The 25778-nt window shown below is 35.0% G+C and overlaps 1 protein-coding gene across 6 annotated transcripts; it reads right to left on the bottom strand.

Moving 5' to 3' along the window:
* Window positions 1-453: 453 nt before the first annotated feature.
* Window positions 454-25489, bottom strand: LOC121992370 (lysine-specific demethylase JMJ25-like). Of its 6 annotated transcripts, none has more exons than XR_006114867.1 (16): window positions 25173-25489; window positions 24871-25032; window positions 24636-24769; window positions 24270-24369; window positions 24043-24175; window positions 23903-23966; window positions 23096-23819; window positions 22379-22708; window positions 21644-21922; window positions 21491-21563; window positions 21291-21376; window positions 21053-21172; window positions 20847-20947; window positions 5769-6092; window positions 5540-5666; window positions 454-739 (listed from the first exon to the last, which is right to left on the bottom strand). XR_006114867.1 is itself a non-coding variant. In XM_042546688.1 (14 exons), exons 1-13 carry the CDS (start codon window positions 25401-25403, stop codon window positions 20882-20884), a joined length of 2502 nt encoding a protein of 833 aa, XP_042402622.1. In that variant the 5' UTR covers window positions 25404-25489; the 3' UTR covers window positions 454-739; window positions 20847-20881. The 6 variants fall into 6 exon arrangements, 2 of the variants coding, with proteins under 2 accessions (XP_042402622.1, XP_042402623.1); XR_006114865.1 differs by having other exon boundaries at window positions 5769-7856; XR_006114866.1 differs by having other exon boundaries at window positions 5540-5689; window positions 5769-7856.
* Window positions 25490-25778: the final 289 nt, after the last annotated feature.

The following is a 25778-nucleotide window of genomic DNA, read 5'->3' on the forward strand; positions in this document are numbered from 1 at the left end:
CTTCATCCTCACCCATCATACTTTTTCTTACATCATATTTTCTCTCTCATCTTCTCTCATCATATTCTCTCCTATCACACTCTCTTTTTTCATTTTTTTCATCACACTTTCTCTCTCTTCATTCATTGGCATCACACTTTCTCTCTTATCATACTTTCTCTCTCATCATTATCTTTCTTCATATTTTTCTCTCACATTCATCTCTCTCATATATAATTTTTTCTCTTATTTTCTTTTAAGGGTAAAAAAAAAATTTTAATTTATTCCGATAGAAAATATGCAACTAACCAAACATTACTTTTAAGAGTGATATTCATGCTCATACTCATTCCTATTCCACAATACAATGATTCTCATTCTGATTCTTATTCCTAGGAATGAACCAAACGTCCCCTCAATTTAGAATACGAGATTGTTGCTACATCAATTGGGGCAAATTCGATAGTTGATTCATTTGTTCTTGAACACTTCTACTGCAGAAGCAAAAGTAACCTTTCTGATATTAAGAAGAGCAACCTACTGCACCTGTACAAATTGTTTTGCTGAAGCAAAAGTAACCTTTCTGATATTAAGAAGTCCAAAATACAGAAATAGATCACCAAGTGGGCATTGAAAAAAATGCATTATTTTTAACCAAAAAACAAAAAGGGGAACAGGAGCCTTCCTCTTCAGTCTATTTATGTGGAGTTAAATTGCCCCGTCACAGTCCATCTTTGGATATCGGTTAACACGGTATTTCCTGAAACAAAGAACATATTACAGGATTATTTTCCCATTTTCTATTAATAAATATAGATGGCCTAAAACCATCTAAGCCTATGATTCCTTCTTCTTTTTTTAAAAAAAAAATTAAGATTAAGAATTCACAGTTTAATTTTCAAATACAATGATAGTAATGCAGCACAAGAAATCACACAATAAAAGCCTCAAACTCCCAAACAAAAAAGAAGATTAAAACTTAATTATTCCAAAATTCTCTAGCAAACCTTTTTTAAAAACTTAAACAAAAAAACAATTAAAATCTAAAAATTTTAAATAAGGTTTTAAAAAATTCTTAGTTTCCCCAACCAACAAGAATTCAACCCCAAACAAGTTGTTGGGACTTTATTTCATCATTATTTCTAACTATGAGTAGTGTTTGTCTCATGAAATTTGTGGAACATCTAGATGGTTTCGCCAGGGACTATTTTGCTTGGTGGCTAAATCATCCCTATTTGACAATCCTTTTAAAATACAATCTAATAGTTGCAAAAGTGATTGCGTTCATCCCACACCCTTTACAGTCCATCCTCAAGTGATATGAAGAGAGGTAAATTACGAAATCAACTTATAACCGGTCGCCAAGTGACTAGGAAATGGGAGGAGTTTTTTCTCGAAGACCATGCGCCTATCAGAAATTGATCATCTCATTATAGCAATTCTATCAACCTCTAGAGCACCTCATGGGGATTTTAAAATACAATCTACGTAAACCCCCTTACATGGTTCAAGTCTCAAGAAAAAAAATTAATTATTTCAAATTGTTGTTTATTATTATTTTTTGATACCTAAATAATATTTAGGAACCAAATGGAAAATGTGCAACTTAAGAGTTGAAAGATCTAAACACATGCCTTTGGGTCTTTTATGAATATCCTATCAAGATTCGGCATACCGCATCAGTTCCTACCTACCTTGCCAGATAAGGAACACCATGCTTGACATAATCGACACCCTTGCCTTGGTGATAGTCATTGCCTCTGACCTCTCTTTTGAAGAGTCATAACATTCGCCTCACCGTGCCCATCTCCTGCCACATGCCTAACCAAGTTCATACTCAAGTCCACAATTCCCTATTGATTATAAATCTGAAAAAAAAAATAATCCTGTATCTCATCCTCCTGACATAAGGAGCATGTCTTGCATTGCACATGAGGTAGTTTGTCCTTGGCTGTCCTTTGTCAGTAACCTCCCATGAGCATTAGCCAAAGCACAAAGCAGTGCTTGGGCATGATGACCAGCTTCCAAACAATGGAACACCATACCTACTGCCCACCTCTCGGTCTGAAAGTAATAGGCCTGCATAGGACCTTGTTGGCTCTGTATATACCAGAAGCTGAGTGGGGAATTGTTTGCGTGTTTGATTGACTCAGAATGACATCCCGAACCTGCTATAGACAATTGATAAGAGAAGAGTCTCGTGCCTTGGCCTACCATGTCTAGATATCGGATTAGCCCATTATGTACGTTGAACCCACCATACCCAGGGGGTCTCCTTCTACTGTATGTTCCACAAGGCTTTGGTAAGCAATGCTGAATTCCATGATTGAAGATCTCTAAATCCATGCACCAGGAGTAATGTTGGTGCAGTTAGCACCAATGATTAAATTTAAGTTTTGATAAATAAGTATTGTATAATCTAACCTTTCTACCAAGTGTGCAGAACTTGACGGGTCTCATACCAAGCTAAAATTCACTAAGTCTGGAGGACCTGATAACTGGTGTAGAAGTCCAGATAAGTCAAAAAGTAACATAATATCTGACGGGAAGTCCAGCTAGGTCCACGGGACCTAATAACTGGCGAGAAGACATAGTGGGCCGAAATGGAGTCGAGCGATTCTGCATGGTAAGTAAGGTAAATCATTGGAGGAGAGTGTTCCAGTGAGGGCGAGTCTCAATTAAGGACTTTATGCGCAGGTTCTGTTTAGGTCCATTTTGAAAACCTAAATTAAGACCATGACTAGATCGTGATCTCGATGAAATAGGATCTAACATAAATCTATATAAACTATTCATGCATATATTTTTCTAACTCTATGCCGTAGAGACAAATGTAAACCTTCAAATTCTGCACGCTAGCAACTGACAATGCTTGATTTCGAGTTCAGAGTAAAAAAAAAAATATGACCTCCAGAAGATTGTTGTATCGAACCAGCAAATTTAAGGCGTCTCGGATGGATTGGAGGCGCCTCGAATAGGTTGGAGGCGCAAAGGCGCCTCAGATGGATGGGAGGCGCCCTGTTGAGCGCTGGAGGCGCCCTGGAGAGCATGGAAGACACCTTCAAGTGGATAGAAGCTACAGTTTGTGCTCCTTATCATGACCGAAGCTAAACGGATCCGTTTTAGTGATTAGAGACGCCTTCAAGGGGGTTGGAGGCGCCCTAGACACTACTTAAAAGGTTTGTTCAACCAGCAAGGATGTACAAGTGATTTAGAACTACTATATACGATCTTTCGAGATTCCGACTGCTCCGACTTCGTCCTCCTGCTATGCTACGACGCTGCTACATCCTACTACTACTGAGAAGTCATCCAACACCGAGCTCGAGCCAATAATCTTCAAGTGTTAGGTAACGAAATTTAAATTAAGTTCTTAATTATTGCATAAAGGAAAGTGTAAGTTGTTACACATTGTCCTTAAATTTATTGTTGTTACATAATATGACAAGCAAAATAACATCATGATAAAATTAATAAAAAGTTTCAAACTTTTAAATTTCAACTTTCTAATCTAAACTAACAAAGTTCATCAAAATAAGCGTAATAAGTCAAATTAATCATCAAGCTTAAGATCATCCTTATTGTATTCTTCTTCTTCTTTATCATCTTCAAATTCAATTTCTTCTTCTTCTTCATCATCTCTAAGTCTTAGAGATGAGTGAGAGAAAGATGTATTTTCCTTCTCGACTTGTTTAGGCCTAGTATGTGAACTAGAAACCATGGATACAATATTTTTTTCTTTTAATACAATATTTAGGCTCTTCAACTCCACTGGTCCTCGCACCGACATCCCATGTCAAGTCATCATCTTCAAAAACCAACTTATCTTCTTCATTATCACTTTTTCCATCCATTCTACTTATCAACCATTCATTACTGTCATCAATATCTGTCAAAGAGATGGGTATCACATGCATCATACCGAACTTTTAAGATACGATTGTTTCACAAATACTAAATGATTTAAGCAATGCTGAGCTAGCCTATTCCTTTTTTTGTTGTGAATCTATAAAATATCGAAAAAAAAACACAATAAGTATAATAAAATAACAAAGAATATTTTTTACTTATAAAAGCAACATACTAATAGTATTATACATTTATAGTTATTACATACCTGCTCAAATACACTCCAATTGTGCTCACAGCCAGAAACACTACAAGTCAGGCTAAGCACTTTAATAGCAAACTTTTGCAATTCTAGGGTATTTACTCCGTAGCATTCCCATCATTCTGTCGGAGATAATGTTCTTCTATGACTAATTGTCACATTCCTCCCAAATAGTCTTTCTGCCTTTCGATATATAAAGAGCTAGGTAGTGATTTTATCTTGCTCAGCAACACTTGAAATCAATCTCTCCATAGTTTCAAGCAAACCATTCACCACTTCTCCATATATATTTGAATCCGTGTATGAATAAAAATATTCTGGATTCAAATAATGTCCTATAACATAAAGGCCGATGAAGTTGGCATTCCCCTCTCTTATCAATGATCTCAAACACTTCTTTGTATTTCTCTTCTTTCTCCTCAAAGGCCTTCATAATTATTTCTTTTGCTCTATCCATAGCCTCATAAATATAGCTCATTGCAGGGTTTTTTTCGCCATCAACCAGTAAAACACGGACTAAAAGGTCATATATCTTTAAAATATGCACAACACTGCTCCAATAAAAGGAGTTGCCGCATTATACATCCACTCAATTATGATCATACAAGCTTTTTCCCTCGTTTCTTTCTTGTATGCCTCATTTATCATAGTTTGTCTCTCTTTACCCTTTCTACTTTTAACATTTTTTTGCACATTAGAAGTAAAATATGTATCCATTAGGCCGATTTGTCTTAGCTTTTTTTTGCATATTCACTGATCTAGAACTTGTACTTATAGGCGACATAACTTTAGCTCCAATATCATCCATATCAATATCACCAAGAGGGTCTACATCCTCAAAGTCCAATGTCGTAAGTTTAGAAATATTACTTTTCTCTATCTTTTGCAAGTCATAATATTTTGAAACCCTCCAACAAGATGTTTTGCACAATAGATACCCCTTTTGTAACTTTTTGATAAAAGTGACAAATCAAATCATTTTTGTTATCTGGATTAACCCTTTGAAAATAATTCATGCTGGATCTTTTGATGTATATGTTGGAGCACCACTACTATCTTTCATGATAATTGAATAAGAAAATAACCTAAGAAATAAAAAACAAAATAAAATCAATATGTTTATAATATACTTCAATATGTAAAAAGAAATTATTAGGCAAGAAGAACACATACCAGCAAGAAAAACAAAAACAAAACAAAAAATAGAAAAATAGGACAGCGGCAAGAACATGTACCAACAACTTAGTAAGAAGAAGCAGAAAAAAAAAAGAAGAAAATTAGATACCAGAAGAAAAAAAAAGATACTAGAAGAGAAAAAAAAAGATACTAGAAGAGAAAAAAAAAAGAAGAAAAGAAGATACTAAAAGAAAAGGAAAAAAAAATGAAAACGAAGAAAAGAAGATAACAGAAGAAAAAGAACATAAAAACAAAAAAAGAAAAAACACATACCAGTTGATGGGTACGTCAATGCGAGTCAAGCAACGACAATGAAAGCCGAAAATGCTCCGGGGAGGCTCGGGTTTAGGTGAATCTTGCGTTCGTTTTCTTCTTCCCTTTTATCTTTTTACTTTGTGCCCTAATTCCAAACCAGATGAAACACTTTTTGGGTAAAGAAAAATAGGTTAAAAACATTTTTTCAAAAGAAAAAAAAAATCCAAAAGATGTTCAAGAGGCGCACCTCGTTCGCGCCTCAGGTGAGGTGCAAAAGCATGCCTAGGCATGTCCAGGCGCGTGACTGAATGACAACGCCCGCCTCGCTTTCCCAAAGGCGTTGGCTGTTGCGCCTTGTGCACCCAGGTCATAAGTTGTCTGAAGGTCTACCTTATGGACACACATCGGAGAGACTCGCTTCCTTGCATATTTCTAGAGCAGCTCCTATGGAGGTGGATGTCATTTGCAATGGATCTCCCTTGGATGAAGGCTAAATGAGCAAGGCTTGGTATACTGCCAATAACTCCCACCATTTGTGTAGTCGAGATCTTAGAGATGATTTTGTAGACAACTGCAACACGAGATAGGTTCCACGGCTTAAGTTTCGCCCAAAGTGAAGAACTCTATGACAACTCACTGCAAATCCGATCCAACTTTCCTATGCTGCCTTATAGAATTTTGCTCAATATTCATCTGGTCCAAGGGCCTTGTCATCCCCAATATCAAATAATGACTTGTTGACTTCTTCGGATGCAACTGATTGAATCAAGTTTTGGTGTTGCTCGACACTGAGAACCAACCCCTTGCTGCCAACATCAACCGCTAGGCTATCACACGACATTTGTGCCTAATAGCTTCTCATAATAACTAACAAACTCAACAACTACCTCCTCCATGCTTGTGGTGTATTCGCCCGATTCCTTCGCAGCTGCCACAATAGTATTCCATTGGTTGTTGTGTTTGACAAGGTCTTGGAAGAATTTGGTACTACGATCACTACTATTGAGGTAGGCGCACTTGGCGCACTATTGTTAGAATAATCGCTCCACCTCTGCTAGGAAGATAGAGCTTTTAGTTGGCCAGAATCTGCAATTGGGAGCCCACCTCCCAACACCTCGCGTCAAGCTATCCTCCTTGGCACGTCTAGATTGCCGTGAAGTATGCTGAAAATGTTGTCGATTCAGAGTTTGCAGCTTGCTCTTCAACTTGTTCAACTTCTGCTTGAGGCTGAATTGTGTTGCGCCCTTTACTATTTCTGCCTACACTTGAGTCTGAAGTCCTTGTACAAGGTCCACATATTATAGAACTTGAAAGTTCTCATAGGTCTTTGCTCATCTAGCATCACCGAGACAACACAACATGAGTGGTCCGAGAACCACCCCGATGGTAGGAATTCTACATAACCACTGAAGTCTTAGACCAACCAATGATGATTCATCATTGCTCGATCCAATTTGCAAGAAAATCTACCATTTATCCATATGAACCGACATCCAACTGACAGCAAATCCGTGTGATTACTTCTATAGATAAATTCTTCAAGGTCATAAATAATGTGTCCTCGACATCCCACCATTCTTGTCCTCCACCATCATCACATTGAAATCCCCAACAATCAACCAAGCTCCATGATAGCCTCTCCCAAATGCTTCAAAGCATTCCATGAAGGCCATAGACAAACATGACAACTACCATGCGTCGGATGAGTTTGGAAAGACTCCGCAATAAATGAATCGGGTGTCAATGTCTAGAACCTCCACCTCAACTTATTGCATGTCCCACAATACCAAAAAAGTTATGAGCCACTATCATACACGAAAATCATTGTTGGAGAACTATATTTAGTGTCCCTTCGGTCAATTTTGTCTCTAGGAGGCCTATTATTTCAATTCTATGCTTCTAAAAGAGGTGTTGCCCCCCTTTTGCTTAAGGAGCTTACAAAAGCACCTTATGTTCTAGCTAGAGATCTTCATCTGCATGTCAGGGCAGAGTTCCTCCACCCCTTGCATCGTGTTGTCCCTATCATTACGGTATGCATGTTACCCCCATCCTTCAGTATTGATGAAGCTAAGTTAAAGCTGGTATCCTCGGTGCTAGAGCATTAGGAAGAACCCTCCGTAGATAGGGATGAATTAGCGTCTGGTTCCCAACTGAGCTACGCTCCTAGTCACTTTGGTGCTCCATAGATAGGGCGGAGATCGTCACTTTGATACTCAGTATGCCTTGCTAAACTTTGGTGCTCTGCTCTGTGTTGGCTCCCTGCTCCACCCATGCATGTCATTCCTTGGGCAATATTGTGTTTGTTGGTGATGGTTATCAAGTGTGTAGGTGCATCCTTGACAAGTTAGAATAAGTGCATTGAATGACAGAAGTTCAAGTAGGTTAAAGATGACCTATTCTTGACGATTGGAGTTCAACAAATATTAGAAGATAAGTCCAATAGATGTTAGCAAAGGATAAGTCTAATAGGCATTAGCAAAAAGAAGACCAACATATATTGCCAAAGGAGAAGTCTAAGAAGATTTTGACAAAGAAGTCCAAGTAGGTAAAGGGTTATATGATACTCATGAAAAACAATAAAGACCCCAAAGTGAAACCCCTTGTAGACAAGAAAGACCCAAAACACGTGAGAAAGACCCAAAGGCAAGGCCTCTTGGTAGATGAGTATGACCCAAAAGTGAAACCTTTTGACAGATAAACTCAAGTGAATTGTGAGAGTTTAGGAGTGACCTTTATTTTGGATTTGCATAGACTTTGACTTAGGTGAGGATTCAACCATAATTTGGTTGTGGTCAATATCTAGTCGACTAGAGGGATTAGAGGTTAGTACCAATAAGGTGTTAGGTCATTTAGGGAATCAAACTTTAGATGTTTTACTTGCAAAGGTTTCATTTGATGAGTCTATTAAATGTAACTTCATTCAACTATTATGGTCTTAGTCAATTGGACAGTCAACTGAAAGTCTTTTTCAAGAAAATGGTTGCTCTCTATTTGAGAGTCAACTAGGGAAATCCACAAAAGTGAGTTCAGTTAACTAGGAAGGCGACTAAATATCTAACTAAAGTTGGAATTGTTGGTGTTGTTCTATCCTAAGTGATCTATGTACCTTCGATCTTGATGTTTGAGCAAAAGATTTAAGTTAGGTCTTGCCTATTGTATTTAATATGTGTGAATGTGCAGTGATTTGCAAAAACACACATGGAGTTTGGATAGTTGATAGCTCAATGAGTTCGAGTGTATGGATGTTAGCCTAGCGTGGCCAAAGTGGCATGCTCAGTTGCTTGGAGGTTCGAAGAGATCGAAGACGAATGCTATGGGACATTCAAAAGACTACAACATGAGTCCTGAGGTGGTATTGGAGTATCTCTAGTGCAAGAATAGATCGTTGATTCAACAGAGGAAGGTAACAACTCTTAGATAGTTTATGTGATCAAACAGATTAGTTGCAGAACCAAAGTGAGTAGAAGGCTGACTTTACATGATCAAATAGATTAGTCGACTTGAATCAAAGTGAGTAAGAAGGCTGACACAATCACAAAATCAGTCGATTGGAAAAAAGACTGAGTTGTCTACAATTGCGCAGAACAACATATTGAGACTTCTTTGATGGCAACATTGAGACTATAAAGGGGCAAAGGGAATTCATCAAGGATGGCAAATAGTATTTAACATTTATATTCTTTTGCCCTTATTGTTCAATTTGTAGCCCTTGTCTAATTTGAGGTAAAGGTCTCTACCTTGAATTTCTATTGTGTACAAAGCTATGATTTGTTTTATACTTAAAGAAGTTTCTGTAAGAGGTTTTCTACCTTTATAAAAGAAAATATATATATATATAGTGGAATTCAATGGATGACTCTCTTTCCAAGTCATAGATGGTGAAGTAGAAACTTAAGAATCACATTAATGGAATCATATTAATTGTGTTTCTCTTCAGTATTATTTACCTTGTTTCCACTATGTAATTAGATTAAGTTTAAGATTGTCGATTTAGATTTGACTATAAATTATTAAATTTCATATTTAGTTATGATTTTCATTTTCTTAATTGTATATGTATATAAAATATTAATTAGTTGTGAAATATAAAATATTTATTGTTGTGTTTAATGAGTATTAGTTAATTATGATTTGTTTATTTGTGATTGCAACTTATTTTAATTAAGGAAACAATTGTTACATTTATTCATTAATAATCCTCATTCTTAATTTAATCCACTCCTATTTCATATTCATATTATTTAAATATCGACCATTAGACCTTCATATAGGCACCCACCTACTACCTAAACAGCAACGCTATATAGTGGGATGACTTTTTACTGTTAGATCACATGATGCAGCTAAAGGGGATGAATAGACATTCTCAATTATGTTCGTATTTACCAACGATCAGATTAAGTAGCAGAAAACATTAACAATATAAAAAATAAAAAAAAAACACATACGACTAACCAAGTTTATGTGGTTTGGTAATTCCTTGGCTCCTACTCCATACCCTATGATCCATCGGTAGATCACTTCATGGTTTAAAGTACCGTGCCGAAACGGTTGAAACGGGCGAACCGTCTCGTTCCGCTCGACGACCGGCACCGGCACGACCCTGGCACCAGACCCATGACAGGTGCGACGTGTTGCGCGCCCCCATGGTAGGGGTCGCTCGACCCTGCAACAGTAGCGGAGAGGTCGCATAACCCTTCCGCTACCACCGTGAAAGCATCGTGCGACCCTGCGGTCACTGCAGAGGGGTCGTACGACCAACGTGGTCGCGCCGAAGGAGTCATGCAATCCCTGCGGCCATGGCTAGTCGCGCAACCCTGCGACAGCACCGAAGTCGTGCGGGCTTGCAAGTGGTGTCGGATTTCAGATTGTTTATAATTAAACTTAGGTTAATTTTTTTAATCAACTCCTAGTTATGGTAGAGATAATCTAAAGAGACTTAATTAAACCCTAATAAAATTATCTAATTAATTTTATATTTCATTTATTTTAATTTAAAAATTATAATAAATTTTTTATTTATTTATTTATCTATTTTCATATCTTTTCCTTTTTTAAAAGATTATTTTTTTATCTTGTTTATTTTTTAAATATTTATGTTAAATATTTTGATTTTTAATTAATATATTTTATATTTAAAAAATACCGAAACTATATCGGCATGGCATGATACGGTACCGAAACCATATCGTTCCGATCCAGAACCGAAACTTCGGCAGAGGTCGAAATTTTAAACCTTGGATCACTTTAATCCTTTATTTTTTTTTCTCCTTTACGGATATCTTCTATTGACAGAGAAACCTCTTAGAGTTCTATTTTGTTATTGTGGATTGCTTACACTGACCCTAGAATGTAGCTCTCCTTGTAGCTGATGATGAATCTTGTAAAAATCTTCAAGTCTTCTTCTTTTTATAATCGATTGTTTAATGAAATTAACCTTATCAAACTCGACTATTTGATTATCAATCAATTACCCGGAATCTCTTTTCGGATTGACTGTCATTCTTTATCAGTCGATTCTAGCTCCACACGTTATCCACTTCCTCCTTTTATAATTAATTGTTGTTTTTTTAAATTTGTCTTATTGGTTGACTCGACTATTTGGCTATCAGTCGACTACTTGAAATCCTATTATCTTTTCTCCTTTTCAAGTCGGCTGTCATTCTTCATCAATCGACTCTAGCTTAACATGTTATCATCCACTTCACTTAGATCTGGATTGATTCTTCTGCTATGCCATCGTATAACTCTGAATTAAATTATGACTAAATCCCTTGAATCACAAATGCATCATTTGATAATTAAGTATCCAATTAACCTCAATCTACCACAACTTTCAATGCCTAAAGATTGTTTCTCTAAAGACTTCGTCAATTGCCCAATACCACTCACTCTTAACTCACTAGGACTTCCAATTTCCCAACCATCGGTCAAAGATTTATTCTTGCCTAGCCTCATATCCATCTTGATCCACTAAGATTTCCACTTGCATAGCCTTAGTCCTCCATATCTGACATGACATTGAGTAGCTATTAGGACTTCCATTATCAACACTAGTTGGACCTCTTCAATAAGTACCTAATTTAGCTTGGACTTCCCATCAACCAAGTGTACGATCAACCTTAATCCATTTGAACTTCATTCAATGTTAAGTATCTAATCAACCATGACCTACCTAAAATAGTCCAATATATTCCTTAGCGGCCCCCCTAATGTCGACCCCACAGATATGGAAGGAGGTACATGAAAGTACACAGACCATAGGCGCATGGTGGGATAAATCCCATATCGTCAGTTCCTGAGAATCAACCCCTGACCATTACACCAGATGTCATGCACCTACGCCCTAAGGGCTAAAATAATCCAATATATTTATTTTGCACATCATGAGACTCGAACATGCAGCCACAGAATTGAGAAGTCTTGCATTCTACTGAGTTAGACAATATATTACTTAAATACATTTTTCAAATACAACATATCTTTTAACCAGATTGCTCAAACATCAAATCATTAAACCATAGTCAACCTTGACTAGAAACTGATTGCACCAACATTTACCACCTAACATTGTCTTTTAATACCTTGTCAACTCAATCCTTCTCTTAGTATCAATATGTGTTTGTCTTGTACACAATAGGACTACGGGTTTAGTGAATAGTAGGAAAAAAACAATAAATATGTTAACGAGCTTAAAGCTCCAAAGTTACATTAATTAAACATATAATATTTACTAGAACTAGTATAGTAATTTGATCATTCTTCATGCCTACCTTATTCTTTTGTTTTTTTAATTTAATTGATTCTTTTGAGTAGTGCAACAATTATAAGCTTGGATCAAAGGGTTTTATAGAAGATTCAAGCAAAAGATAGTGTGTCTCTTTAAAAGGATAAGTAAAATATTGACGAGGGGGGTTTTAGAAGGTTCAAGTGAATCAACAAAGTACTCTTTTGAAGGCTTATGTAGGCTCATGTAAAAGATCAATAAGGGAGTTCTTTAAGAGGCTTAAGTAGAAGATTATTAAAGGGCTCAAGAGAAGACATGAGCCAAGGATCATTAGGGGTTGTTTAGGAGGCTAAGGATTGTTAGCGAGCTCTTGAGAAGAATCGAGCAAAAGATTATCTAGGTGCTCTTTAAAAGGCTTAAGTACATTAGGGAAGACTCAAGAATAGCATCGTGAGGTTCTTTAACTGGTACAATAAAGAATTATTGGTCTTGGGATAGAGTGACCTAATGTGGTAAGAATTTTAATAGTTATATGATTGGTATCATATTGGGTACACTCTAAAAAGGGCAATTTATGAAGGAGCTCTTTTGGAGTTGAGCATTGGTGTTTGCTTAGAAGTTCTTGCACCTTATTGATTTTAATAGCATGTTGAGACCACTTAATGAAAGTCCACTGTACTCTTTATTCAACTAATGGTTAAGGTTTAATTAGAATGAGAATTATTTTGTAACTTTTTTACAATCAAGTTTGTATTCAATTTCTTTAATTTTAATAGGCATCCTTTTACTAAAGTAAATGAAAATGAGTTTATTCCCTTTGAATTTCTTATTGAATTGTTAATGAATTGAAGAAGGGTCACTAATATCACAATGAATGTAAAAATTTTGAAATTATAATGAATACTCTGATTCTTTAGCTGTAGTTCATCATCAAAAAATTTTAAGAATCATATGTTTTTATTTAAGTTTACTTTTTGATTTAAGGTCAATATTCCATAGGCAATTTTCCAACAACAACAACAACAACAACAACCAAACCTTATCCCACTAGGTGGGGTCGGCTATATGAATCTTTTTACGTCATTAAGCTCTACCTCCTACTGTATCATCATCTACACTTAAATAAATTTTTTCTTATTTTATTATTGCTAATCAAGTCTTTTTTGGTCTTCCTCTTCCTCGTTTGATATGCGTGTTTGTCATAGTTTCATATCACCTAACTGGAGCATTTATTAGTCGTCTAAATATATGCTCGTATCATCTTAAACGTATCTCTCGGAATTTTCCCTCAATAAATGTAACTCCAACTTTCTCTCTAATGCTCTCATTTCTTATTTTGTCCATCCTCGTATGTCCACACATCCACCTTAACATCCTCTCATCTCTGCAACTCTCATCTTCAGCTCATGTGCTCGAGTCATAGCCCAACATTCAGCTCCATATAACATAGCAGGTTTAACTGCGATTTTATAGAACTTTCATTTAAATTTTAGAGGTACTTTACGGTCATATAAAACATACGACGCTCTCCTCTATTTCAACCATCCTGCTTATATTCTATGTAAGACATCTCTCTCAATCCCTCAATCGTTTTAAAAAAAAAAATCCTAAATATTTAAAGCTCTCAGTTCCGGATAATTCGTCCTCTCCTATCTTAACAATTATCTCATTACTTCTAATATTGCTAAACTTAAATTCTATATATTCTGTTTTTAATCTACTAAGCCTAAAAATTTTTTCTTCTAGTGTTTCTAATCAAGATTCTAGTTTAACATTTACTCCTTTACGTGTTTCATCTATCAAAACAATATCATCTGCAAACAACATATACCACAGTATTGTGTCTTGAATGTACGCAGTGATTTCGTCCATAATTAGTATAAAAAGATTGGGACTTAGAGCTGATCCTTGATGTAACCTTATCTATTTGAAATGCTTCAATTATTCCGCCTGAAGTCTTTACTCTGGTTGTTACATCCTCGTACATATCCTTAATTAGTTCAATATATATTATGTTAAAACCTCTCTTTTCTAAAATTCTCCATATAATTTCTCTTGGGACTCTATCATAAGTTTTTTCTAAGTCAATGAATACTATGTATAGATCTTGTTTTTATTCTCGATATTTTTCAATTAATTGTCTAAGAAGATGTATAGTTTCTATTATCGACCTTTCAGGCATGAACCCAAATTGGCTTTCAGTCAATGTGGTCTCCTTCCTTAATCTTTTTTTTATTATTTTTTCCAAAAGTTTCATAGTATGACTCATTAGTTTAATATCCCTATAGTTTGCATAATTTTCTACGTCTCTCTTGTTCTTATATAAGGAAACTAAAGTACTTATCCTCCATTGATCAAGTATTTTTTTATTTTCAATATTATGTTAAATAATTTTATAAGTCATTAAATACCTTGTTTCCCTAGGCACTTATATACCTCTATCGGAATATCTTCTGGTCCAACGGCTTTTCTATTGTGCATCCTATTTAAAGTTTGTTCTAATTCTGAAATTTGAATTATACGATAAAAATTTAAATTTCTATGCTCATTTGACCTACTTAAATTACCTAAGTTAAGTTGGTCACCTAAATGTTCATTAAAAAATTGATAAAAATACCTTTCACCGCTCTTTTATTTCTCCATCCTTTACTAATATCATGTTACATTTATCTTTAATACATTTTATTTAGATAGGATCTCTTGTCTTCCTTTCTATCACTTTAACTATTCTATAAATATCTCTTTCTCCTTCTTTTGTATCCAATTTTTGATATAATTGCTCAACAATTTCATTCTTTGCTTCACTCACTACTTTCTTAACTTCTTTCTTTGCTATTGTATATTTTTTTAAGTTTTTCTCGTTCTTGCAAATATATAATTCCTTATAAGCTATTCGTGTTTCCTTCACTTTCTCTTATGCTTTCTCGTTCTACCACCAAGATTCCTTACTTAGTGGTGCATGTCCCTTTGACTCACCGAGTACACTCTTAACTACTATTTTCAACTTTGATACCATCTTATCCCATATTGTATTAGAGTCATCGTATATTTCACCTAATGCTTATACTTCTACCTTCTCCTTAAATATATTTTGCTTCTCATCCTTTAACTTCCACCACTTAATTATAGGAGTCGTATATATTTTCTTTCTATTGATATTATATTTGAGGCCTATATCCAATACTACTAACCTATGTTGGGTAGTTAAGCTTTCTCCAGAGCTGACTTTACAATCTTTATAAATCTTTCTATCATTCTTCCTAATCATAAAAAAGTCAATTTGTGATTTATTATTGACTAAATATTCTTCTCTTTTCTTAAAAAATGTAAGATCATATGCTATCGCAAAATCTAATATAGTTTTCCCTTCCTCATTTCTCGTTTCAAACTCACAACTCCCATGTACCCTCTCATATTCCTCATTTTTCACTCTAACATGCCCATTGAGATCACCACCTATTAAAATCATTTCATTTGATGGAATATTTTATAATATTTCATCTAAGTCATCCTAAAATTTGGTAGCTTCATCTAATTCTACTTGCGGTGCATATAAGCTAATTATATTCATAGTTTCTTTCGCCGCTATTATCTTAAGGGATATAATTCTATCCTCTTTTCTAACTACTTCTACAACTTCATCTTTTAATGAACTATCTACAATAATACTCACTCCATTTCTTGCTCTACTCTTTCCAATGTACCATAACTTAAAACTCGAGTTCTATATCATCTTTACTTTCTCGCCTACCCATTTTATCTCTTATACACAGAAAATACCAATTCTTCTTATAATCATCGTATCTACTACCTCCATTGAGGATTCTTATGTTTCATGTTCCAAATCTTAGATTATTAGTTTTCCTACCATATTTGTTCTTATTCAACTTATGATGTGAAAACTCTTGCCTATTTAACACTACACCCAAGTTCTTATGGAAATGTAGTGGTCCTTGCTGATACGTTACAGTCAGACCTGTAACGCGAACTCTTGTATATTTAACACTACAGCTGAGTTCTAGAGATATAGCAGTCCTTCTCAAGACGTTACAGTCGGACCCTGCAACGCGTTCCTTCCGAGGAATAACCTAGAATTAGCATAATAGTTTAATGGATTCATTCATTGAATATTTGCCACAATTTTAACACTGGTTGGCAACCTAACGCAACCCTCCTTTATCCGGACTTGGGACCCGCTATGACCGGTCGTCATGGGCGGAGTTATAATTAATTTATAATTGCCCATGACGACCGTCGTCATGGGCAATTTTCCAAATTAGTTCAAATTAGCTTGAATGCTTTTACTAAAATTTCTTAGCAGTTCTAATATGTTTGAATCTAGCAAGAGTTATTCCATGATAATCAAAGAAATCTTCAATTTTAATTAACAAATTCTTAGCGTTTATTCTTCTATTAAAAGTATAAATATCTACATCACTTTCTTTAGACTTATACGGGTTATTATTTTTAATGTAATTTTTTGTTTTTTGTTTTTTTTTTGCTAGATATGGAGTAATTTGATTGTAGACAAAGATTAATCCATAAGGCTCATGCTTCTCAACATTATGATCCATTGTAATTCTAAGCTCATCTTGTATTTTGATTTTGTTTTTGCAATTAACATTTGTATATCTAGAGAATGTTACCCTACATAACCATCCATGAGCACATAGTGTTAATTTTTTTAAAAAAATTAAGTTTAGAGTATCGTATTTAGGCAAAAGGAAATGAAAAAAACAAAAAATAGCACTAAATGCTCACGGGGTGCTTACAAATGGATGTGCAGGGTAACAAAAGACTATGTCTCATCTCTATATTTATCTCTTTCATAATAATTATGATTTTCTCTGTCTTCATGTTAATTTAAGGTTATTGGTAAATAATGATGCTTATAGAACAAAAACAAGGACATATGTCTCATCTCTATATTTATCTCTTTCATAATAATTATGATTTTCTCTGTCTTCATGTTAATTTAAGGTTATTGGTAAATAATGATGCTTATAGAACAAAAACAAGGACATATGTTTTATTTTTTTAAAATGATGGATAACTAAATTAAATAAAACAACTTATATAATTTGTTTACCGATGATAATTAAACTAGTGCAAAAGGATAACTCATCATTGTATTTCATATTTTTTAAAGATCTACAATATATGCAAAGAATTAAAATTTTATAAGAAATTTCGAAGGGGAGCCTTGGCGCAACGGTAAAATTATTACTTTATAACCAAAAGATCACGGGTTCGAATCCTTGGAAACAGCCTCTTGCAAAAAGCAGAGTAAGGCTACATACAATGGATCCTTCCCAGGACCCCGCATAACGAGAGCTTCATGCACCGAGCTGTCTTTTTATAAGAAATTTTAAATTACTAACTAAATAATCAAAAGATTTTAAAAAAAATAACATTCATTACTAAATTCAAAACTTATACTAGATCCAAATGTTTTATAGGTCTAAATGTTGTACTGAATCCTATAAGTGATGTGTCCATCACTTTGGATTTTTTATTTGGATGTTATAATAGATAATTAAATAACCAAGGCAAAACCTTTTAACTTCTCTAATTCAACCAATTTCTTTTTTGGAAACAATAAGTCATAATATAACTGTTATAGAAAGATTTGTAAAGATCATCCTTCAAAAAATTTAATTATCCAATATAGATTAGTAGTGTTAGATATACGCCTCACATATAATATCAATAAAAGAAAAACATGCATAGTTCTAGAATTAAATGGTGGAAGTTAAAGGACGGAAAACAAAAAAAATATATTTAAGACAAAATATAGGCACAAGTATTAGGAAAAATACATGGCAACTCAAATACGATATGAGATAAAATGATATTAAATTTAAAAATGACGATCAAAAACATACTCAGTGAGTCAAAAGGACGTGCACCACTAAATAAAAAAAAAATCTTAAGGGTGGAATAAGAAAATTTAGGAGAAAGTGAAGCAAAACGAACAACTTATAAGTTATTATAAACTTTTAAAAAGAAGAAAATTTTAAAAAGTATCCAATAGCCAAGAAAGCAGTGAGTCGAGCCAAAATAAAATTTTTGAACGCTTATGGGAAGTACCGTACCTAGGGAAATAGAATATTGAATGACTTATGAAATTATTCAACGTAGTATTGAAAATGAAAAAAGTGAAGCGAAAGGTAAGTACAAGATTTAAAATCTCAAGTCATGCTGAAGTTTTGGTCCTTGATGAAATGATATTGTTCCAATATCATATTGATATTTCGATACATAGCGTCGATAATGGATTGGGGTTGAAAAAAGAGATGAAATATAGGAAGGAGACATTGTCTGTGTCGAGCATGCTTTTAAATCTTGTACCATGCCAAGAGAAACAGTCACGACAAATCATTTTGCAAAATTATCAAAACTCAATACCGCATTGCACAAATAATGTCTCGTTTCTTTCCTCCATCTTCTTTTTCTTTTAATCTCTAATCTATCATCAACATGCACCTAAGTGTAAGCATGACTAGTCAAAGACAGAAACTATGGTACTTGAGATTTTGAACCTTAGTGTCGAGTGGTATAGAGTTTCGGTGATTTACCGAAATGATACGTTTCAACCGGCACGATACGAGATTTCAAACCATAGGTAAGCACTCTGATCCCTTGTATAAAAATCAAAGAGACATACAAAACTATATAAATTATAAGAGCATTAACATAATGAATCATATCATACAACTTTAAGAAAGAGTGATAGAAAAAAGACCGAGATTACGATAACTAAAAATCAATTTGGATTCATATTTAAAAGGTCAACAATAGAAGCTACAAGACTTACACATAGTACTCATTGACATAAAAAAATTTATAACAATCCCAAGGGAAATTATGTGGACAATTCTAGAAAAGTGTTAGTATAGCATATATTATAATAATTAAGGATACGATGATGTAACGACAAGAGTGAACTCCAGGTTGATTAACCAAAATGTTTTATATAAACATAGGGTTATATTAAGGATCTACTCTAACTCTCTATCTGTTTACACTAATTATGAATAAACTCACTGGACGCATCCAAGATATGTTAGTGCATGTTATTTGCAGATGATATTGTTTAGGTAGATAGACAAGTGGAGTAAATACTAAGTTCAAATCTTAGTAGTAAACATTAAAAGTTAAAAGAGGAATTTAAGTATGACAACATTAGACGTAATAAGACAACGAGTTACCAATAACTAAAAATTTTAAGTATTTAGGATATTTTTACAAAATGATGTAGAGGTTAAGAGATGTCTTACATAGTATACAAATTAAATAGTTAAAATGGAAAAGAGCGTTAAGTGCTCGTGATTTTAGAGTACCTCTAAAATTAAAAGAGAAGTTTCACAAAACGACAATTAGACCTGCTATGTTATATGAAACTGAATGTTAATTAATGACTCGAGCATAAAAGCATAAATGAAAGTCATATAAATAAGGAAGTTAAGGTGAATGTGCGGATATAAAAGGATAAATAGGATAAGAAATAAGAACATTAGATGAAAAGTTGTGCAGTGAAATTTTGAAAGATGCATGTAAAATGGTACGAATGTATATAGACGATCAATAAATACTTGAATTAAGTAATGTGAAACTAGGACAAATACACACATCAAACGAGAGAGAGATCAAAGAAGACTTGATTAGAAATGATAAAATAAGATAAAATTTATTTAAATATAAATAATGATATAGTAGAGATAGAGTCTAATGGCGTAAGAGGATCTATATAGCTAACTCTACCTAGTAGGATAAGACTTAGTTGTTTTTTGAGGAAACGTGCAACAATGATTATAGGAGTTGGTGATTGATGGTGGGAGGTGACCAAAGAGTTAGTTTCACTCAACGTTGAAATCAAGAAGCACATGGTGATTGCACACAATAAACACAGAAGTTAGAGTAACAAGAAGTGGTGCTTAGGAGAGCTTTGCAGCAAGTAGCAATGTAGAGGGTCAACACGAGAGTAGAAACAAAGTGGTTGAGTTGCAACTAGTAAAGACAATGAAAGAGCTTGTAGGCTTTGGCAAATTAGTAATCAGCAATTCAATGCCACGAAGCAATTATAGTGATATTTGAGAGCTAGAGATGATGATGCAAGGGCTAGCATGTGGAAGAGAAAATTGAAAGGGAATGTCAACAATCAAATAAAGAAATTTGAGAGACTACTATTCATGAATCATGAGAATGATGAAATCTCGCATTGGAAGGAATTACAGGACCTCAAACAAAAATAACTCCACAAAAGAAACTCAAACTTATACTGAAATAGAAAATATTAACTGAAATATGATATAATACTCGAAAGCCTCCCCTTTTATAGACTTATAATAACCCAATTGCTTATAAAAATATGACCTTGTTATCCCAATAGTACTAAAAATTTTCTAAAAAAAAAAATCTAAACTTCAGATGTTAAAGAAAATAAAATTTAAAAGATTAAAAATTTTAAAATGAATTTTAAAGGGTTTAAATTGTGACCGTGGTAGAAAGATTCCACTCTGAATTCTCATAGTTTACTCAAGACTATTGATTGAAAGAATGCTGGACATAACACCACAAAAGCAAAATTAACATTACCATGTGCAAGCGACAATGTCATTTTAGAACCTTCTTTATGGATTAAATTCTTTGAATTCCTTCACCACCTGATTCAGAGTATGCAAAGCCATTTTCTTTATCTGGACAGTTTAATGAAAATAGTTCAAAAGCTAAGAGATCAGAAAGATAATAGCAATTACAGGACATGGTAACAAAATAACTGGAAAGGTTGAATATAAGAGGACCTCGAGTTTATCTTCCTTAGCTCTGTGCTCTTCAGGAAGAGTACGATATTCTTCAGTGAGGTGAATGCACTCGCGGATGTTTTCAGGAGAGACAAAATCTAATGCCACCTTTATGCATGACTGTTGTTTGGCAGAAAACAGGAAACAATTCAGTAGTTGGATTTACTAATATCGGATGAGAAAAAAATCAGTCTTAGAGACATAATTATCACACAAAGTCATCAATGAAAATAACAACCTTCAGATTTCTGACTTGGTGGGGGCATCCAGCAGGGATAAAGACAGCTTCACCAAGTTTTTGCACGAATGTCCAAGGTTCAATTCCTACATAAACCCAGATATGGCATAGCTTGTAAATGTTATAACGATATTCAAGGATATATTACAATTTGCATTTACAAAAAAATATTAAATTTAGACATAAATAATATTGCTTGCCATATTCGGCCTTGAGCTTTCTTTTATGCTCGATTGTCAAGTAGAAAGACTGGTCATGGATCGGATGAATCACCTAAATGGGAGAGAACATTTAATTTCCATTTCAACTAGAAAGAAACTATTCAGCATCCAAACGACCAGAATAGTATCTACCTGTTCTACAGAGGAACAGTAGGTATGCCTAAACTCCCTAGAATGCCTTCTAAGATATTCTTGCAGCTTCTCAGAATCTTCTCTTCGGAAAATGTCCCATAGAGCACCTCCATCTAGAAGTTCATGCTCTGACTTATCAACAGATGCAAATAGTGTCATATCAACAGTATACAATTCTTCTTTTATATCTTGCTCCAAATGTTGCTTTTTCAACTTTTTTATGGCAGAAAGCTGACTATCAAGAAGAGCTACTTCTGCTGTATGTGTCAGAACATTAACCTGAAATTCAGATTCAGACAATGCATATAAGAGTTCATATTTGAGATGGATTCAGTGTCTAATTGATCCTAAGGAATAGTGAGAAAAATTAGTGAGGTTAAGAAGGCAGTAGCATAATCTATTCAGATATAAGCACAATTTCAGCATAGGATTTAAACACATCAATCAGTTAGATTGGTGAACAGCTGAAATTTCAAACTATATAAACAAAAATATTTACCATTAGTACATAGTGAAACAATTGTCCCATTCGAATGAATAATGACAGAAAATGATCAATGCCAAGAAAAATACAGCTTCAAGAATAAAGAAACAAAAATATTTCAATTGAACTCTTAATGAACAGGCAAAAACAAGATGTTTAGACTTGATAAACAAATGGCAACAAAAATGGCCAATTTTATGGGGGAAAAAAAGGTACAAGCATCATATCCGTCAAATGATTGAAGAACTTACAGCATCAGACATGTCACAGTGAAGCTTGGTGACAGAATCACCTCTTCCCAATTCTTCATTGACTCCATAGGCTATGTACGTTTTGGGACCTAAATCAGGCTTGATCACATCCATTGGCAGCTTTGTAGCAAGATTAAGATAGCCAACTGTAGGATCTGTATATTCAGGAAACGGCAAGGCTGAAATAAATTCAGCACCATGACGTGGCAAGCGTTCCTCAAAGGAATTAGCTGGAGGCCAATCCTTAAGTTTGAGCATCTCAGGCCACCCATTTTTGTGTTTGCGACCTTTAGTATAACCGGTGAAGAATTGGTGGATATTAATCTCCACCTGCAAAATATACAATTCAACATTCAGATTGCTTGTATGACAAACAAAAAAAATCTCAGAGAGAAGATTATTTATGCAGTATTAGCAAGTAACTAATTGTGACAAGAATAACTAAAAACTATTTCTAAGCAATGCATTTGAGACTACATGTAAAAGAAGGATTTACAAACTCTGGCGACCATTTAGGTAAGATGGTGAGAATAAAAGAATTCATTGCTTCTCAGTCTACAAATAAAATATGTAGGTTGTAAAATAATTCACTTTTTAGAAGCAATCAAATAGCAAAATGATCACTAAGGCATTAGGTTCATTTTTTATTTAAGAATCAAAGATCAGATAAAATAATTTCCTTGACTAAAAATATCAGGAATGGGAATTTGAACTGACCTCACATAAATCCAAGCAGTCAATTGCCTTCACAGTAAGTCTCTCAGAAGCCCTCTTAGATAGTTTTTTTTCTCGTAATGCTCGCCACATGACCATAGGCTCCCAGCTCAATCCAGATGTGATCCCAAGCACATCTCTGACAATAACAGGCTGACCTTTAAGCCAGTGCTTCTGGAAATGCTCTAGTTCACCTTGTTGAGTAACACTTGCTGGAGGGCAGTACAAGTAGTTATCATCTGAGCTCTCACGACTTGCTGCTTTTCGCAGCAACCCACTGCTAGAACTAATCTGTCCAGGTGCTTTGAAACATAAGCACTGACAGGAATTATCATGGGATTCTGCAAAGTGACTGCAAAGAATCGCCTTAACTTTTTTCTCAAGAACACTAAGGAAATTTTCCTGAAACAAACACTTCAGCTGCAAATGGACAGAACCACAACCTCCAAATTCTTTAGGTGGGCAAGGAATGCTGCCATCCTTGTTTGGCGTCCATTCTTTTACAGATTGATTGTCTTTAGAGGATTTTTTTCTGCTTGAAAAACTTCCACTCATTTTGCCACCATGGATGTAAGCACTGCCTCTATCCTGATAGGGCAAAATGATTTTTCCAAGACCACCAGGAAGATAACCATCACGAAGTTCTCGACAGCAGCTAAGGCATAGGTCCAGCAAACAGTTTGAACAGCTTCTATGGAAATCAACTATTGATGTCCTGCAGATGTTACTGTTCAAGACAACACATATGAACGGATTTTAAGAGCCTGACTTCAAAGAGAATCTAATTTTGACTATGGTACAAGTTTCTACCAGAACATGCGTTCATCCTTTGCACACTTGGTCCTTTGTACCTTTATTTCATTTGGCAAAGAATCTGGTCAAAACTCCATAAATGTTACGAAAACTATTTTTATTGGAGAAACAACTAAAGTATAATAAAACAGTACTACCTTGAATCTTAGCTTCAATTTCTTTCTCTACATCTTGCTCTTGAAGCATCTCTTTCAACCATGGAAGCAATAAATGCAGAGTGTAGAGTTGAAATTTGATTTTATCAGCCTCATTGATCACATTTCTTGTAGGCTGCAGCATTTAACAGAAAATTAAGATACTATAGAAGAACAAATTGCAAAAGCAAAAGCTACTGCTAGAGAAAGTACAGCCACCAGAAGCAAACCTTGGTTAGACTTATCATTCGCAAGCATGCCTTGCAGTTGCAATTTCCACGACAAAATGGACACTCAGCTGCAATATCGGCCTCTGTCAAATGGGGATACCTATACATCACAAACAGAATGCAAAAATTAAGAGAAATAATTAAAATGTTGCTCAGCTGCAACATTGGCCTCTATCAAATGGGGATACCTATACATCACAAACCAAATGCAGAAATTAAGAGAGCTAAGTGAAATGTTGTTCTGAATTTTCACGCTGCTACCAAAGATGTAAGCCAGTCAAGTACTATGAATTAAAGTTCACAAATCCTACGAAAGACTGCAGAATTGCTTTTTTATTTAAACAACAAAAAGTCACAGACACCCACCAGTGGCTAATGCAAGGTATGCAGAATCGCTTCTTGTCGCATGAAGTGCACCATACAACTCTGCCTTTATCATTCCTTTGGCATTGATGGCACATAAGTGCATCGCTGCCAATTAATTTCTTCTTTTTGATGCCCTGACAAAAAAGAAATCAATAAGACTTTTTTTGTCACAAAAAGGTGAATATATATGAGAAGACAACGAGAAAAAAATAGGGTTTGCTTAAGAACAAATTGCCTCTAGATAATTCTCATTTTGTACAACCCTCCTGGAGTTGGATTTACTGATGGTATCCTCCATCTCGGTTTTCCTGCTAAGTTTTTTCTCCTTGTTCATGTTTGTTCTCTTTCGTTTGTTTCCAGTATTCAATCGCTTTTCTTCGCAATATTCATCCTCCTCCTGTGTTCGAAGACAGAAATCAGAGAAAAATATATTATTTATCTTTCAAAAACCAAAAATGAAAGCAAAAAAAAGGACAGGGCACCATGAGCATAAACTGTACAATCAAACTCAGAAGCAATTACGCTAAAGAATCTCACTTCCGAGGCATCCTCCGCATAATTAACATCCCTATCCAGCTTCCGCGATTGGATCTCACTCGACCCACTGCAAGACGACGGCTCAAAGGCCCGGCCGACCTCCGGCTCCTTCGGCTTCTTGGAGGAGTGGGTGGGGTTCGAGTCACCGCCCATCTTATAGTCGTTATGCTGCCCACAGTGGTCGGAGCAACCAGACGTCCGCGGATGGCCTGGCGACTCCTCCGCGCCCATAGCCGGTGGCACAGTATTGGCCGCCGAGCGGGAAGAGAGACGATTGCGGGAAAAAGTGACCTAGCGGTCGACGTCGACCACCGCGAACGTAACAATTTTGGCAGGAAATACAAATACTTTCTCCCACTCTCTCTTGGGCTGGGGCTTGGGCTTGGGCTTGGGATTGGGCTTGGACCTTTGTGCGATAGCCTTTTTAAATCTCGTCTGATCGAATTGAGATTTGGACAAACAGGTAAAAATTTGCAGGTGCCGCCCTTTCAAGGTAAGGTTAGATCAACATAAAAATTGTTAATATTAATATGTAAATATAATATAATTTATTATTTTAATATTTTAATTTAGAAAACATCTAATATAACACATATAGTATTTTAA

The sequence above is a fragment of the Zingiber officinale genome, chromosome 6B (assembly GCF_018446385.1).
Source record: "Zingiber officinale cultivar Zhangliang chromosome 6B, Zo_v1.1, whole genome shotgun sequence".
Taxonomy (NCBI): domain Eukaryota; kingdom Viridiplantae; phylum Streptophyta; class Magnoliopsida; order Zingiberales; family Zingiberaceae; genus Zingiber; species Zingiber officinale.

Bases quoted from the DNA above. Each gene is read 5' to 3' on its own strand.
- LOC121992370 (XM_042546688.1), bottom strand. From the start codon at position 25,403: ATGGGCGCGGAGGAGTCGCCAGGCCATCCGCGGACGTCTGGTTGCTCC. The intron at 24,770-24,870 runs GCAATTTGTTCT...CTTTTTTGTCAG, and splicing joins AAAATGAGAATTATCTAGAG to GGCATCAAAAAGAAGAAATT. The intron at 24,370-24,635 runs GTGGGTGTCTGT...TGTGATGTATAG, and splicing joins ATACCTTGCATTAGCCACTG to GTATCCCCATTTGACAGAGG.